At 37.5% G+C, this 14,703-nt stretch overlaps 4 protein-coding genes across 4 annotated transcripts; 2 read left to right on the forward strand and 2 right to left on the reverse strand.

Annotated features, from left to right (window-relative positions):
* Positions 1-444: 444 nt before the first annotated feature.
* Cbr-ets-10 lies at positions 445-1,672 on the forward strand (the record flags this gene model as incomplete). Its single annotated transcript, XM_045239568.1, has 4 exons — positions 445-502; positions 1,273-1,361; positions 1,407-1,473; positions 1,521-1,672. 4 exons carry the CDS (start codon positions 445-447, stop codon positions 1,670-1,672), a joined length of 366 nt encoding a protein of 121 aa, XP_045095412.1.
* Positions 1,673-2,073: 401 nt separating this feature from the next.
* On the reverse strand, positions 2,074-2,286 carry CBG27666 (the record flags this gene model as incomplete). The annotated part of the gene is made up of 1 exon (XM_045239569.1): positions 2,074-2,286. The coding sequence occupies one exon, from the start codon at positions 2,284-2,286 to the stop codon at positions 2,074-2,076; it is 213 nt and encodes a 70-aa protein (XP_045099506.1).
* A 1,290-nt stretch (positions 2,287-3,576) lies between these two features.
* Cbr-cka-2 lies at positions 3,577-10,217 on the forward strand (the record flags this gene model as incomplete). The annotated part of the gene is made up of 9 exons (XM_045239570.1): positions 3,577-3,608; positions 4,296-4,373; positions 6,986-7,138; positions 7,197-7,416; positions 7,495-7,628; positions 9,386-9,715; positions 9,762-9,867; positions 9,916-10,095; positions 10,143-10,217. 9 exons carry the CDS (start codon positions 3,577-3,579, stop codon positions 10,215-10,217), a joined length of 1,308 nt encoding a protein of 435 aa, XP_045095413.1.
* Positions 10,218-10,518: 301 nt separating this feature from the next.
* On the reverse strand, positions 10,519-13,514 carry Cbr-paf-2 (the record flags this gene model as incomplete). The annotated part of the gene is made up of 7 exons (XM_002644455.1): positions 10,519-10,674; positions 10,722-10,967; positions 11,017-11,226; positions 11,990-12,113; positions 12,192-12,347; positions 12,433-12,560; positions 13,368-13,514. The coding sequence occupies 7 exons, from the start codon at positions 13,512-13,514 to the stop codon at positions 10,519-10,521; spliced, it is 1,167 nt and encodes a 388-aa protein (XP_002644501.1).
* Between the last annotated feature and the right edge of the window lie 1,189 nt (positions 13,515-14,703).

Here is a 14,703-nt window from a genome sequence, read left to right on the forward strand (position 1 = left end):
CTTTAAAACTTTGTTGGTATGCTGCTTCGTTCCCAAAATATAACCGATGCCCAAATAAACCAACTTTGATGAACAGTACAATGTTTTCGAACAATAAAATTTATGCACGTTTTTTGCGATTTTTCCTTCCATGTTTGTACAGTTGTATACCTCAGTTTTTCCTCATGTTCTTCTTCTCCTCCTTGCTTCCCTCAGCTTTCGAAAAAAGTTATATTTTCTTATGAAAAGCAATTATTCATCAATTGTGTGACTACGTTTCTTGTTGTTCTCGTTTTTTCTTTTGTCAACTACGGCTTGTTTTGCAACTGCAAAAAGAGAAAACAGCTGAGTCAGTTTTGGGAGACGATTTTTGGCTATATTTAAGATAGAAAAACAAAACAGACTCACGACTCATTTCTGCTTATCAGTTCACTGCTATCACCACAATCGGACGGACGAGCAAATATGTTTGATCGGTGCTGGTTTGAATTTTATGTTGGAAAATGTCATTTGAGAAGAAACTGTAAGTACCGATTGAAGAATTAGGCAAAGTGCGTTGGTGTAAACAAAATTTCTCGAGTTCAGCATATGAGTGGTTGTGGTCGTTTTTGTTTCGATTGTGCATGAATCCGGAAGCGTGCTACATTATCACATTTATCGGTTCGTCATGAGTTTGGAAGAAAACCGAAAGAAGTTTGCAAATTACCATTTCCGTTGGAATTGAAAAACTTTGGGTGTTTGAATAGGTACTTAGCACTTGTCTTTTGGGTCTGAAAGTTCAGAAATTGTATTATTCTGGTACAAAATCAGAGCTTTGGGAGAGAAACGCTAGTGGCCGTCTCACAACGACTAGTAACATAATCTAAACGTATTTTTTTCAAGTATTTGTTTTCGCATTTTTTCTTCCCAGCAGAAAAAGTCAGGAAATGATTTCTGATGATAAACAAATTGATTGAAAACGCATAAAAATGGAGATAATATATCAGGAAAATAAAAAATTTTAGGTTACGTTTAGCTGTCATTTTGAGAACTTCGGCCACGGCCTCCGGCGTTTCTCCTCCATAAAATCTTGTAACAGAATGAAAGCCCAATTACAAAACGCTAGTTTACCATTTTTGAACTTCTACTTGCCAAAAAAGAGCTGTAACGTTTCATATTCAGTAATAATTTTAACATTTTCGAGATGTTCTCAGTCGGCTATGATACAACAAGTACTAAATACTGACACACCCAAAGTTGACCATTTTCAACTGAAAGGGCCATTCTAAATTTTCTTTATAGTATTTTTTCCAGGTGATGGGCTACGATTTCGGATTCTCGACTTGAAAGCGTTAGCCTTTTTGTACTATTACCCGAACGATCGTTATGTTTTCACTGATAAGGTATTATTTTTTCCTAGCCACTGTAGTCTATAGCCAATATTTCAGGAGGTTATCAATCTTTTCAAAAGTGCGCTCGGCCGAAATCAGGCGATTTGCAACTGTTGGGCAACAAGTGAAACCACAAACCTCAATCATCGATAACGGCGGAAAGAATTTCAGATAACGATGTGTACGATTTCACCAGCTTGAGAGAAAATGAGATGATGATTTATTCGGGAATGAATATGGAGCAACTACAGAACTATGCTTACTGTGTCAGCCCGCAAGCAGAGCACGATGACGATTTTTGTGGCAGTGATTCACTGGAGTAATCACAATTTGCTACTGATTATGATACAATTGTGAAATAAATTATTAAATAAATTATAAGCACGAAACTGTTCAAACGAAAACAATCCCAAGAAATTACAATGTTATCTGAAAGCAAGGAATATTGTATTCATTCGAAATCCTAGGGACCTGATTTCAAACAAAGCAAAACAAAATTAAGATGTGTCTTCATTAAGAAAACATTTCACGAGTTATTGTATTCCCAAATCCCAAAATTCTTCTTCACTGCGATTTCAGGTTTATCCCGAAATTTTCGGTTCAAAAGCTCCAGTCCTCAAGTACTCAAATATTCAATTTTTTCTCTCTTCAAAAACTTGTTGAACGTCTTCAAATCTTGACTCTCGGTTCTTCTCTAAACTCTTCCTTTTTCACACAAATGTGGTTATCTTGTTCCTAGGAAAAGAAGAAAGAAAGGAAAAAAGCCAAAATCCCGAGTTTCTTCACCAACAATGGAACAAGAAAAACCAACGCCTGCTTGGGACACGTCGAAGCGAGCTTGTCTCATTTTTCCAGAAGGCCTTTCGTTGCCCCCAACCATCTTTCTCTCATGTCTCAAATAGAAGACATGATAGACTCCGATCTCTTTCGGGCTCATTTTTCTGCGCTTTTCTTCCTTTTCCTGCTCATCTTTTTTTTCTGCATTTTTTGTGTTGTGCAAAATGTTTTTTGTTTCTTTTTTTCTGTCTGATCAGCTCCGGTAAGAATAAATTGGTCTAGTTTTTAGTGCAGATTACGAGTCTAACTGCTTTTAAAATTAAATTGAGATTAATCAAATTAAATCAAAAGTGAGAAATTTATTTTTCAAGACAATTTATTTTGTAATCTCCCCCAAGGTTTCATGAAACTCTAAAACGTTTTTCGCTTAAAACACGCTGAACATTTTTATTTTTAATTTTTTATTTCTGATTCTTAATTGCGGAAAAATACAGAAATTCCGTCACTGTTTTCATGGAATTTTCATTTTTTGGGTTTTTCAAAAATTTTGTAAAACTCTAGAAACATTTTTTCTCTGAAACACGCATAACATTTCTGATTTTCAATTCATTGTTGCTACATAATACGGTGATTCCACTATAGCAAGATAGAGCGCACCAGCCTGTTTACCGCGCCTCCGGCGCTTCAAACAGCTGGAATTAACCTTTTTTTACTGTTCGTCGCTTTGCTACTCACTTTTTTTAAAGCCCACGTGAATCTATATTTTATTTTCAAGCTATTCGAAATTTGCGGACAGATCGAGAGATCGAGAAAGAGACGCAACTTCGTTTATTTATTATAAGAATGATGGCCTCAGAACGTTCCAGAAGTTTCTGGAAACATTGAAAACGAAATACCCTATAAAATACATTTCCAATAGGACACAGAATCAAAATTTCAGTGTTTCACGAAAAAAACGAAAATTTAAAAAAAAAATTTAATTTTGAAACTCTGTGCTCAAATGTGTGTAGGCGGCATTAAGATAGACCTAAAAACCGTTTTGCAAAGGTTCATGAAGTTTTCTCAAGTTTGAACATAATTTTGTAAATTTCGATTCTCAACCCTATATGTATCCTTTTAGCTAGGAGGCCCAGGACACCATGGACATGAAGCGCTCGGTAGTCCATGACTACATACTACATACCACTTTAGGAGCCCCATATCCCTTTGAGTTATTCAAGCGAATGTTCGAGACACACGGAAAAGTTTCCTTAGTAAGAAGTAGATTTCCCATTCTTCTTGACAGCTAATATATCCTCTTAATTTCTCACTCAACAAAAAATGACAAATTAACATGAGTATATAAATAGTTGTACCCGCTAGTGTTTGTCAACTTGAAGAGCTACTTCCCCTCCTCCAGCTACTCGCTGGGTTTTTTCCCACAGACTTGTGAGCAAGAGACCCCAATCTGATGAGTGTGAAAGAGAATCGAAGAGGCACCAGGTGAGAAGAGTCCAGCCAACACAAGACATCCCCCCTCTCACTCCACACCAGCTCATAGTCACCAATTTCGTGTGAATCTTGCTGCCTCACTTTTTATTTCTAAAAAAACTCCTCCCCTTTCTACCGATTTTCCGTTTGGCTTATTCCTGAATAAAATCCAAAGTGGGGTCTCTGCTACTTTTTCATACAACGTCACTCCCAAAAATAAAAGATGTCGTCCCGAAAGTAAGTGTTGTTATTTTTGTTTCTCCTCTTCTCCTTGACAGAGGAGAATGTGTGAAATCCATTTTTCTCGCTTTCAAGATTCAGATTTCAAAACCATCGTAAACAACTTGTTTGTTTTCTCGTGCTCTTAAGAACCATGACCATGTTAGTAGTCCCTTCGGACCGATTCACAATTCTCCAACTTTTGGTTCACTTTTTATATGTTCCTTTCCATTTTATCTTCTTTTTTCTAACAAATTCAATTTCATTTCTTTTCGGATGATTTCATTTTGAAAAAAAAAATAGAAAAAAACTAGCCAAATCGGCCAGTATGTGAAAACCCATAAATTTGAAGGGCGAAAAAGATAAATTGGCTCTGGAGAAGGGACTCCAAAAGTCCAGAAGGATATCTTCTTCTCCTGCTCGTTTCGCAAAACCGATTGCATGTGATTCGGAAGAATAATGAGTTTTTCTTTTTTTCAGAGTTTCCCGTGCTCACTACGACGAGGACGAACTACAATCCGCTGCAAACATGAGTCTCGTTGCAGAAGGACATTTCAGGTCAGGAAAAACAGAAAAGGGATTCACGAAAAAAAGAAAACCGGAGAAAAGACCAGGGACAATTATAAATAAAGCTGGTGTAATCTGACTCCATTCATAAGTACTACTTGAGCAGAATAATTAGAACCTTTTTATGGACCTATTCATAAAAAGTGGAACTTGTCCTTTTCCCGGTATGAAAGGATCTTTCATACCAAAAGTATTTTTCAAATTGTTGAAAAAAAAGAACGCTTGACTAAGATTCCCATAGTGACATCGTTTCCCATATCAACATTTTTTTACGATTTGCGTAACCTCGAGAAACCGCCTCGGATGCTCTTCTTTTTTTACTTTCTCTCATTTTTCTTCTCCTCGAAATTGCGGTTTTTGACAATCCGGCCTGAGAAAAATTAGATAATCCTTCAGCAAGTTTTGAGACATAGTAGTTGAACACATTCGAAAATTCGTTGAGGAGTCTAGAAAAAAGTTTTGAATGAATTTTCATTTTCCTTCCACCTTTTTTCCGTTCATTGTGCTCAATTCTTTTTTAGTCGTAGTAATCAAATGGGTATAGTTTTACTCTTTGAAATTAGAGAAGTTTTAATTCTATTTTTGGGGAGAAAGGGAAAAATGACATCAGTTGCCAAAAATGGTTGGAAAATTATGTATTCAACTATTTATTCAGATAATATGATCGTTTCACTTAAAATTCGATACGAAAATGTTCACAAAAGTCAATAAACTGTAAAATGTTATTCGGGATTACGGTAGACATTAATGCGGTCTCAGATTTTCTGAAAGAACGCCATGTTAGACTTGAATTTTGAGCTCACTCATACCAATTTCTGTTAAAGATATGGTAAATCTGAAAATTAAAAAAAGTATTGGTAGGATTATCACAACCACTTTATTAGTTGACAAGTTCTCAATATTTCTCATGGAACTGAGATAATTGAGCAAAGCGCATACAGGTACAATAGCATCATTTTTAGAGTATTTGGTAAGAAGTTTTAAAGGGGGACTCCGACCAGAAATTTTTATTGCATTAAAATGTGTTAAAATTTATCTATTTTTCAAATATTATTGCGAAAAAATTCAAAGAAAATCCGAAATCCCCGAAAAACGGCGTTGAAAAGGAAGAAAATTCAAAAAAAGGTGCCGCAGGGGGACGAGGATTTTCAGTGAGAAACCTAGGCCACGGCACCTGACAGCCTTTTTTTCAAGTCGCCGACAGTGGTTTTTTACGTTTTTACCTGCCGGACATGAAATTGAAAAAAATCCGGAAAATTTGCCACATAGGAAAGGCGCCCGCTGCCGTGGCCTAGGTTTCTCACTGAAAATCCTCGTCCCCCGGCGGCACCTTTTTTTGAATTATCTTCCTTTTCAACGGCGTTTTTTGGGAATTTCGGATTTTTTTGAATTTTTTCGCAATAATATTCGGAAAATAGATAACTTTTAACACATTTTAATGCAATAAAAATTTTTGGTCGGAGTCCCCCTTTAAAGTAACTGTTGAAAACTTTTCAATTTACTGAAAAAAATAAATTCAAAGTTCAGAAAAAGCAGGTCAACGCTGCTTAATTATTCTGAAATTTTCAGCCAAAATGGAAAAAAAAACTTTCTTCTTTTTGGATCAATTTTCTAACATGATATTTTCCTAATTGAATAAGCGATTTGAATATGTTTTACGGTTTTCAGACATTGAAAACTGTCGGAAAATTTGTATATTCTCTTTTTTTACAAGTGAAAATAGAATATTTCAAACTTCCTCAATTATTTGTTTTTACAGAACTACAATTTTCTTTTTTTAAAAACCAGATACCGAATGCGAAAATACAACCTCTCTTTAACTTGTCTCAATATTTAGCGTTTCACCCTATAATTTTCTTGAACGAAACATATAATTTATCATTCTCACTCTGCTGCACTTGAAAAGAAAAGAGTTTCGAAATTCGAGTGTGGGAACTTTCAGTTTTTTTTCAGCTTCCTTCTCACTTCATTTTTTTCTTTCTGCTCTACCATTCTGAGAATTTGGTGCTCTCTTCTTCGACTTTCAAAAGTTCGAATAGAAAAGACAAAACTCTGTTCAATAACGCCAGAAAAGGGCATGATCACTGTGAACTACGTTAGTGCAGTTTGTCGCTTGCCCTTGTAGCTCGCCTAATTCCGGGATATCATCATCATGCGATTCTCATCTGCCATGCACCCATCGTTGGAAGCTAGAGGAGACCTCGTCTTCTTTATGTGCAAAAAACGAAGGGACAATCTTGTATTGGCCCCATTTCTAGAATATGTATGCAAAAAATGCACTGAGGTTCCCTCTTTTTTCGAACGATGTGGCTCTTTTCATTTCTCTTTTCAATTTCTTCAGAAATTCTGATAAATGAATGCGTTGGCGGCATTTTTCAATTAAAATTTGACATTTTGATGTATTTCTAATCAAAATGGCCCGTTGCAGAAAAAATGAGTATATAAGCAGGGCTATGCTCTCTGGATTCTCATTTTTCCTTTTCCAATTTTTATTTTCTTTCTTTTTTTCTAACTCAAAAAGAAATTTATAGTTTGGTTTAAAAAATTATAGTTTTTCTGAGAAATCCTCCCACACCCTAAAATTGAAAAAACTGAATTTCCAGAGGCATGAAGGAGTTACTCTCCAGCATGGACCTTGACACCGACGCAAATACTATCCCGGAGCTCAAAGAACGTGCTCATATGCTCTGCGCTCGTTTCCTGGGCGGAGCATGGAAAACTGTTCCATTGGAGCATTTGCGTATCAGCCGTATTAAGTGAGTTTCTAATTAGAACCACCACTGAAATCCCCTCAACTAAACTTTAAGATTTTAGGGGTGGAATGAGCAATATGCTCTTCTTGTGCCGATTGTCGGAGGTCTATCCACCGATTCGCAACGAGCCGAACAAGGTGCTTCTCCGTGTCTACTTCAACCCGGAGACTGAAAGCCACCTCGTCGCCGAGTCTGTCATTTTCACGCTTCTCTCCGAGCGCCACTTGGGTCCAAAACTTTATGGCATTTTCAGTGGCGGACGTTTGGAGGAGTACATTCCGGTGAGTACATTGGGATCATTAGGAAGGGTGGCGATGGTTGTATGTTTTCGAAATTTAGTGAAATATCACGATTTACAGTCTCGTCCATTGTCGTGCCACGAGATCTCGCTGTCTCACATGTCGACGAAAATAGCAAAGCGTGTTGCCAAGGTTCACCAATTGGAGGTTCCAATCTGGAAGGAGCCAGACTACTTGTGCGAGGCTCTTCAGAGGTATGATTATAGATTTACAACTTTCATCCATACTTGACAACGGGCTCAATGAGGGTTTCTTTGCCATAGTTTCCTAAGGTTCAATATTTTGGCCGCATTGTGCCGGTACCTGACACGGGAAGTGTTTTCAAAAAGGCTTTGAGAATTCCTTTAAAAATGAACACGTATACTTGTAGACATGGTGAATAATCAGACGATTATTTTCCTGCCCGGATGTACCTAGAAGCTGAAAAAAACGCATCTGAAATTGTACCTATGTTTAAGCGTTATAAGCTTGAACGCGATCTCCCCTTTTGTATTTAAATTGTGGAAGCAGTGAGGAACAGCGAAGTGTGGTGTAGTGGTGAAGGGGGATGACGGTAACTGACTAGGGTGAGGTTCGATCCCTCTCTCCCCGATTTGTTTTTTGTTTTTTTTTTCTGATCTCTCTGAAAATGTCAAAATGTGTCAAAGACTTAAAAAAAATTTTCATTCAGATTTTGATTCATTTTGAAAAAAAAAAATTCATTTTTGATTTGTTTCGAAAAACCAAATTTCAAATGTTTTTGAAACACTGCTGGATAGTCCTCTCTAGTCAAAAAGTTAACCAAAACCACACAGATTTGTTCATTTTTGGTGCGGCAGAGTAGCAAACCAGTCAGGAATGATGTAAATTTTTGTTATCAAAATATTTGACTGCTACTGGGTAGATATCGAAAGACTGCGACCAAATGAAAACTCCAAAAAATCACTTATTTGTGATTTCAAGAAGAATGTGAGCCACCAAAATTTGTGAAAAACTCCTTTTATAGTTTCTTTACGTTTAGAATTCACTTTGACAAATTTTAAAATTTTTCGAAAATTTGAAAAAGTTTTCGGAAAATTTCTTTTTTTGAAAAGTGGGGGAACTTTTTCAGATTGTAGAAAAACGTTTAAGAATACGGTTCACAATCAAAACATTCCGAAAAACTGTTATCAACCCTTTCGAAAATTGGCTCCAAAAGTGAAAAATTAGTACTGAAATCACTTTAAGAGCCCATAACTTTTTTGTGAGTGGATACAGGCAAAAGATAACAACAGCACTGTAATCAGCATGCTTGAACGTACTCTAGACCAAAGTTTCAGAAAAGCCTCAAAGCCTTTCTAAAAACACTTCCCTTCTTAGTGCATAGACAGAAACAGCTTTTTATAAGATCAACTTGTGGTACTAGTAGGATTCCATCATGTCTAACTAAATTGGTCATCAAATATTGAACTTGAAGAGAACTATGAAAAAGTCCAACAGGGTTTATTTTTGACCCGTCTGGAGAAATCCTTCAATTTTTTTCATTCCCAAGTGTTTAGGATTTTTCTGAACTAAACAACACGATAAAAATTGGCACAAGATTATGACTTTTTCAGTGGAAGACGGTCAATTTTGAATTTTCGAAAAATACTGTGAAATTTCTTGATTTTTCTGTAAATTTCAGAATCTACTAAACCAAAAACGAGATAATTTTTTGTAATTGACATTTTTTGTAATAATGTGATAAAGCGAGATAAGCGGTTTTTCAACTGCCCAACTTTCCTTTCATTGATAATTGTGGTATTTCCGACACGTTTTGGGTTACAAACAACATATCTCACCAAAATACAATTTTGCGGCAAGGTTGGCTACTGTAGTCTAGAAAAATTTATCAATTTCTTTGACGACGCTAGTTGGAAAATTGTCGCTAGTTGGAAAAAATTTCTAGTTGGAAAATTGGGATGGAAAAAAACAATGTATCAAACTGTTTCAGATGGCTCAAACAACTCACTGGAACTGTCGCTGCCGAGCATCGCTTCGAGCTTCCAGAAGAGTGCGGAGTTTCCAGCGTCAATTGCATGGATCTAGCGCGCGAACTCGAGTTCTTGCGTGCTCACATCTCGCTCAGCAAGAGTCCAGTGACATTCTGTCACAACGACCTGCAAGAAGGTAACATTCTTCTACCAAAGGCGTCTTCTGGAAATATCCGTATGCCGTCGTTGTCGGATGAGATCCAAGCGCTTGGAAATAGCCTTTCGGCTTTCAACCCAGCCGATCCTCGTCTTGTGTTGATCGATTTTGAGTACGCCAGCTATAACTACAGGTAAAGATTTCACCTGAGACACAAAATTAGGATTACTGATTTTCAGAGCATTCGATTTTGCCAACCATTTCATTGAATGGACCATCGACTATGATATCCAAGAGGCTCCATTCTACAAGATTCAACCGGAGAACTTCCCAGAGGATGAACAGGTCTGTCCGAGAGATGATGAAGCCAATCCATGAGATTTTTATTTCCAGATGCTCGAGTTCTTTGTCAACTATCTTCGTGAGCAAGGGAACACTCGTGAGAACGAACTCTACAAGAAATCCGAGGAGCTTGTCCAAGAGACGCTTCCATTTGTTCCAGTCTCTCATTTTTTCTGGGGCGTCTGGGGATTGCTTCAAGTTGAACTTTCTCCAGTTGGATTTGGATTCGCGGTATAATACAATGAAAAGTTGAAATCTCTCACATCTAATTGTTTCAGGATTACGGAAGAGATCGTCTCTCGCAATATTTCAAGCACAAGCAGCTTCTCAAGAATCTTGCTCTTCACCATTGATCTCAATTTGTTTTCTTTGTTCCCTAATGTATTCTTATATATTTTCGTTCTGGGAGTAGACACTTTTTGTAGTATTACAACCGAATTCATCATTTTTCTCTTTCCCTTATGGAATTGTTCTCAAACCCTTGTATAGTCTCATTTTAGTTTCGATGGGTTTAGTTAAATAAATAATTTGGGCAGAAAAATATTCAAAAGCGATATTTATTCAAAAAATCAGGCCAGAACACAAATCAGCTGGGATTTCACATACCCGTGTAGACAAAACTACAATTCAAATTCAAAAAAAAGACAGGTTGAGTTAGAGTTTGAATTTCTCTCTACCGTAAACTTCATTGGAAATGAAATCAGAGAATTTTTCATCTTTAAGACGTTGTGCTCCAGTTTTTCCTTCTTCCAGAAAAACCATGGAAAGCTCAATAGCGGCTTGGATGCACGTCGATGGTTCGGTGGAACCCTGATATAGGATGTTCATTGCGAAACTCAAAATAAAATACAAGTTACCTGAACTCCAAATTTCTTCGCTAGCCATGTTGGGAAAATGAATGGGAAATCTGAGAAGCACTGATGAACTGCTCCATTCAAAGTGAGTACCAGATTCCCGTCATTATGTGGGAAGATTTTCTTCATCACATCCAGATTCTCATTCCATTGCCAATCTCCAACATTCAAAAACATCGTGGGTTGTTTTGCCTGCTCTTGTTGCGTCGAATCCAGCGGGAACATCCAGCCGTCGAGAACAATAGCTTTCTGAAAAATATGACATTTATCAAGTTTGATTGACGGTCGAGATGCATACTTGGAAGTCTGTGGTGTAGGCGGATGAGGCCAACGATGTTGCTCCGCCAAACGAGTGGCCAATGACTGACGCCGACGACATGATGAACTTGTTTTTGAATTGTGACCAGTCGAAATCGTTGCCGATTAGGACTTTCTCAGGAACAGTTCCAAGATTCAGTTGCTCCAAGACATTGAGAGCTTTGACACATTCTGTGACACGTTTTCCGACCTGAAAAGGGAAGACTTAAAAAGTCCGAACAAAAAGTTATGGCCTCGGTAAAAAGTCGTAGCAGATGTTCGTCGACTTAGGTGATCCCTACAGATATGCAGCGACTACACTACAGTTGTGTAGCTTTTTGACGATCTACTTTGCAGCATCAATGCATCAACTACGTGTTTTTTTTTCTGGCTTAAACTTGCGGAAGCATTTACGCAAGAGATGTTTGTAGAGTGCACATCTGCTGCGACTTCTTACGAAGACATTACCTATTACCGTTAACCCTATAATAGAATGTCACTTCACACTGTCAACTTTGAACCCGTATATTTCATTCCTTTGGAAAGATGTCAAAAAGTGGTCAACTGAACAAATATGCTCATCATAATGTGAAAAATATTTAGTCAGTTGACAACTTTTCCTCATTTTTCACTGGGACCGAGATAAATTTCTTGAAAGTTAAAAGTTAGGAAGGCATTTTATTAAGGTGTTTACGGTAATCTATATTAGAATTAAGCTCTGAAGTTTTTCATATTTTTTTAAATTGGTGGGATCTTCTGTGATTTACCCTTTTAGGGGTCAAAATATGACGCTGTTTACAAGTTCTCGCTCCTTATTAGTTCAATCGTGTGACATCTGTCATAAACAACCAAATTAGTGGTCAATGTTCTTAAGAACCAAAAATTAAGATTGCAGACATCATTTTCGAACATGGTCTGAAGGTCCATCTTCCCTGGTCCAAAGGCCCATCTTCAAAAATCGAAACTTCTCTCACTTGTTGATTTCTGATCTTGAACTCATTCTTCTCATTCTTCTCAATCAGCTTAATCTTGATCGGTTGCTCCACCAACTCTCCATTTCGCTCCGACAGCTGATAGGTCCAACACGCCGAGTGGTCCCTGCAAAAAAGAAATTTGCAAGATGCTCTTCTCAATTTCTACACAGATTTGTTCATTTGTGTGTGTTTTCTCGCCTACTTATGCTCGACAGCTGCGACGACATATCCGTGAGAGGCCAACGAAGTGCAGTAGGTGGAGTAGAATGTGCGTGAACCACCGAGACCATGCGAGAACACGACAATCGGCCATTTGTCACACTTCGTTGACAGTTGCGCATTCTCGATGCAGTCTTCTCTGAAACTTGATGAATGCGTTTGGAAGAAAAAAATGCGTAAGAATAAAATTAATGGCGAATGCACGAAAAAACAAATTGGCGGACCTCTTCTCTCCGACTATCGCCGATGTGATCAAATTCATCTTCTGTGGAGATTGCCCGAGATATTCTCCGAGTCCGTGAGCATATTGTGGTTTTGGTAGCCATAATGGGTATGAAGAGATGTCGGTGTTCTGCAAATTATGTGTGTACTTCCGGCAATTTCCACAACAGGTCAAGAATTCATGCGGAATGTCTAGCAACATCTTATCAAATTATCTGATTAAAGAGATTAAATGGGAAAATCACGCCATATACATTTCTCAAAGATACTGTAACATCTCCGATTTTCGAAGATCAACGAGGATACGCTAATTTATAAAATTACAAAAAAATCGAAAAAATCTGTTAGTGCTGTTCGATAAGATATACAAAAATGTATTTTTCAAGTAATTTGTGGTCAGTTTGACCTTATTCAAGAGTCTGGAGATTGGCTTTGGAGACAGGCCTAGATTGAAAAATTCGCATTCACAGAATTTTTGGAAAATCCCCAGTTATTCAGCTATTAGCCGTTTACAGTTCAAAAACGGACCAAGAAGGGGCCTCTTTTCGAAACCGGCAAAAATCTTAAAAACAAGGAATTTTCAAAAAACCCTATTAATGCCTGTTTTTTAATCTATGCCCGTTTACACCCTCTAAAATTTTCGAAGTGATCGGAAACTTAACAGCCGAGCTCCAGACTCTTGAAAATAATTGAAGTCGCTAACAATTATCTGAAAATACGTTCTTGTATACTTTATTGACCGGAACTGTATGCCTTGTCCTTTTAAAATTTCATACGTAAACAAATAAACACTTCAAAATGTAGTGGAACCAATGGAGTTCGTAATTGGCAAAAGTAGCTTCACTTTTTTCTCATTAAAAATAAATAGTGTTTCTTTTTGAACCCATTATTCCTATTTTTTTCAGAATCCACCACTTCAGAATCTATTAAACCTCACTTCATTATCTGTTGGATAATATAATCGCATAAACAGGCCACGATCTCCAAGCACTGTTCCGTCGATCATCAAATCCTTGCACCCGACTTGGAACTGACCCGACACCTTACGTGTGAGCACTTGTGGTGACGAGATGAAACTACCCATTTTGTTTATCTGAAAAATATTACTTCAAGATTTCTGAAACCAACAAACAAAAAGTTTCAACCCATTTTGTACTTTTTGTATGGAACACACAGGGTTAAGTAAAAGAAAAGAAGACAAGGAGCTTAGAATATAAAGAAGAAAGAGAAAAGTGAAAATGAAAATGAAGGTTTTCCTCTCCTTTTTCCGTCTGAACTACAAAAAATTGAAGGGTTTGGTGGCAGCAATTCGACTAAGTCGTACGCAAAAGGAGAGACAAAAAATACGCACAAAAAATTACAGCCGTCCTCGGAGATAGCTATAAATAATGGGAAAAGTACGTTTGTTCGACGGAAATTTGCAAAACATGGTCGGAAACCATGTAAGAAAATGAACAGACATTAGTGAAAAAATTATCGGTTTTAGGAAGAGAAATCGAATATAGAAAGAAAATGAAAATAGAAAACAATACTTTGTAACTCTTCTTACTACCTATACCTCTTTTTGTTTCTTGTCTTCTGTCAAGGACAATAATACGGGACACAAAAATCTTGAAGAGAAGAGGAAAATGTGAAAAGAAGACGGAGAGGATGTCAACATGGACATGACAGAGGGACCCCGCTATCGGTCATGAAAAAAAGCAGAAGAGCAGCCAATCAAATTGCCGAAACGCAGAGAAAACACAGGAGTGCGAAGAAGGCGGAGAGGGCGGAGTCCAAGAATCCCAAGCAATAAAAAAAAGGAGGACGAGGTCCTGCTGAAAAAGAAATGCAAGTTGAAGGAATCTGATTGAAATAATGGAAAAAAGGTTTCTGTTTCGTAAGCCAACGGCCGAGGCGAACAACTGGTGTGCCCTCCCGGCGAGGCAAAGAGAGATGATGGGTAAACGTGTATGTGTTTTGGGTGATCAGAGTACGTTCACCGTTCTGTCTACAGCGTAGCCAGAAAGAGGTGAACCTTGTCCTCCCGCTCTCCCAAAATAGTAGGGTTTCTTTGCCTATGTGACAGTAACACCTACTATGTGAGAATGGAAATGGCATTTGGGTTTAGTGAGGAAAAGAAAATCAAAGGTTTCAATGATTTAGAAGAAATTTGTAATTAGGTTCGAGTGGTTGATAGTTGATTGATAGATTCATGTTGCAGTCTTCTGCTAAACTTTGGAAACCTTTCAACAAAAAAAAATATTAGCAGTTAACAAAATGGAGAGCGTACT

The sequence above is a fragment of the Caenorhabditis briggsae genome, assembly GCF_000004555.2.
Source record: "Caenorhabditis briggsae complete genome, chrX, whole genome shotgun sequence".
Lineage (NCBI taxonomy): Eukaryota > Metazoa > Nematoda > Chromadorea > Rhabditida > Rhabditidae > Caenorhabditis > Caenorhabditis briggsae.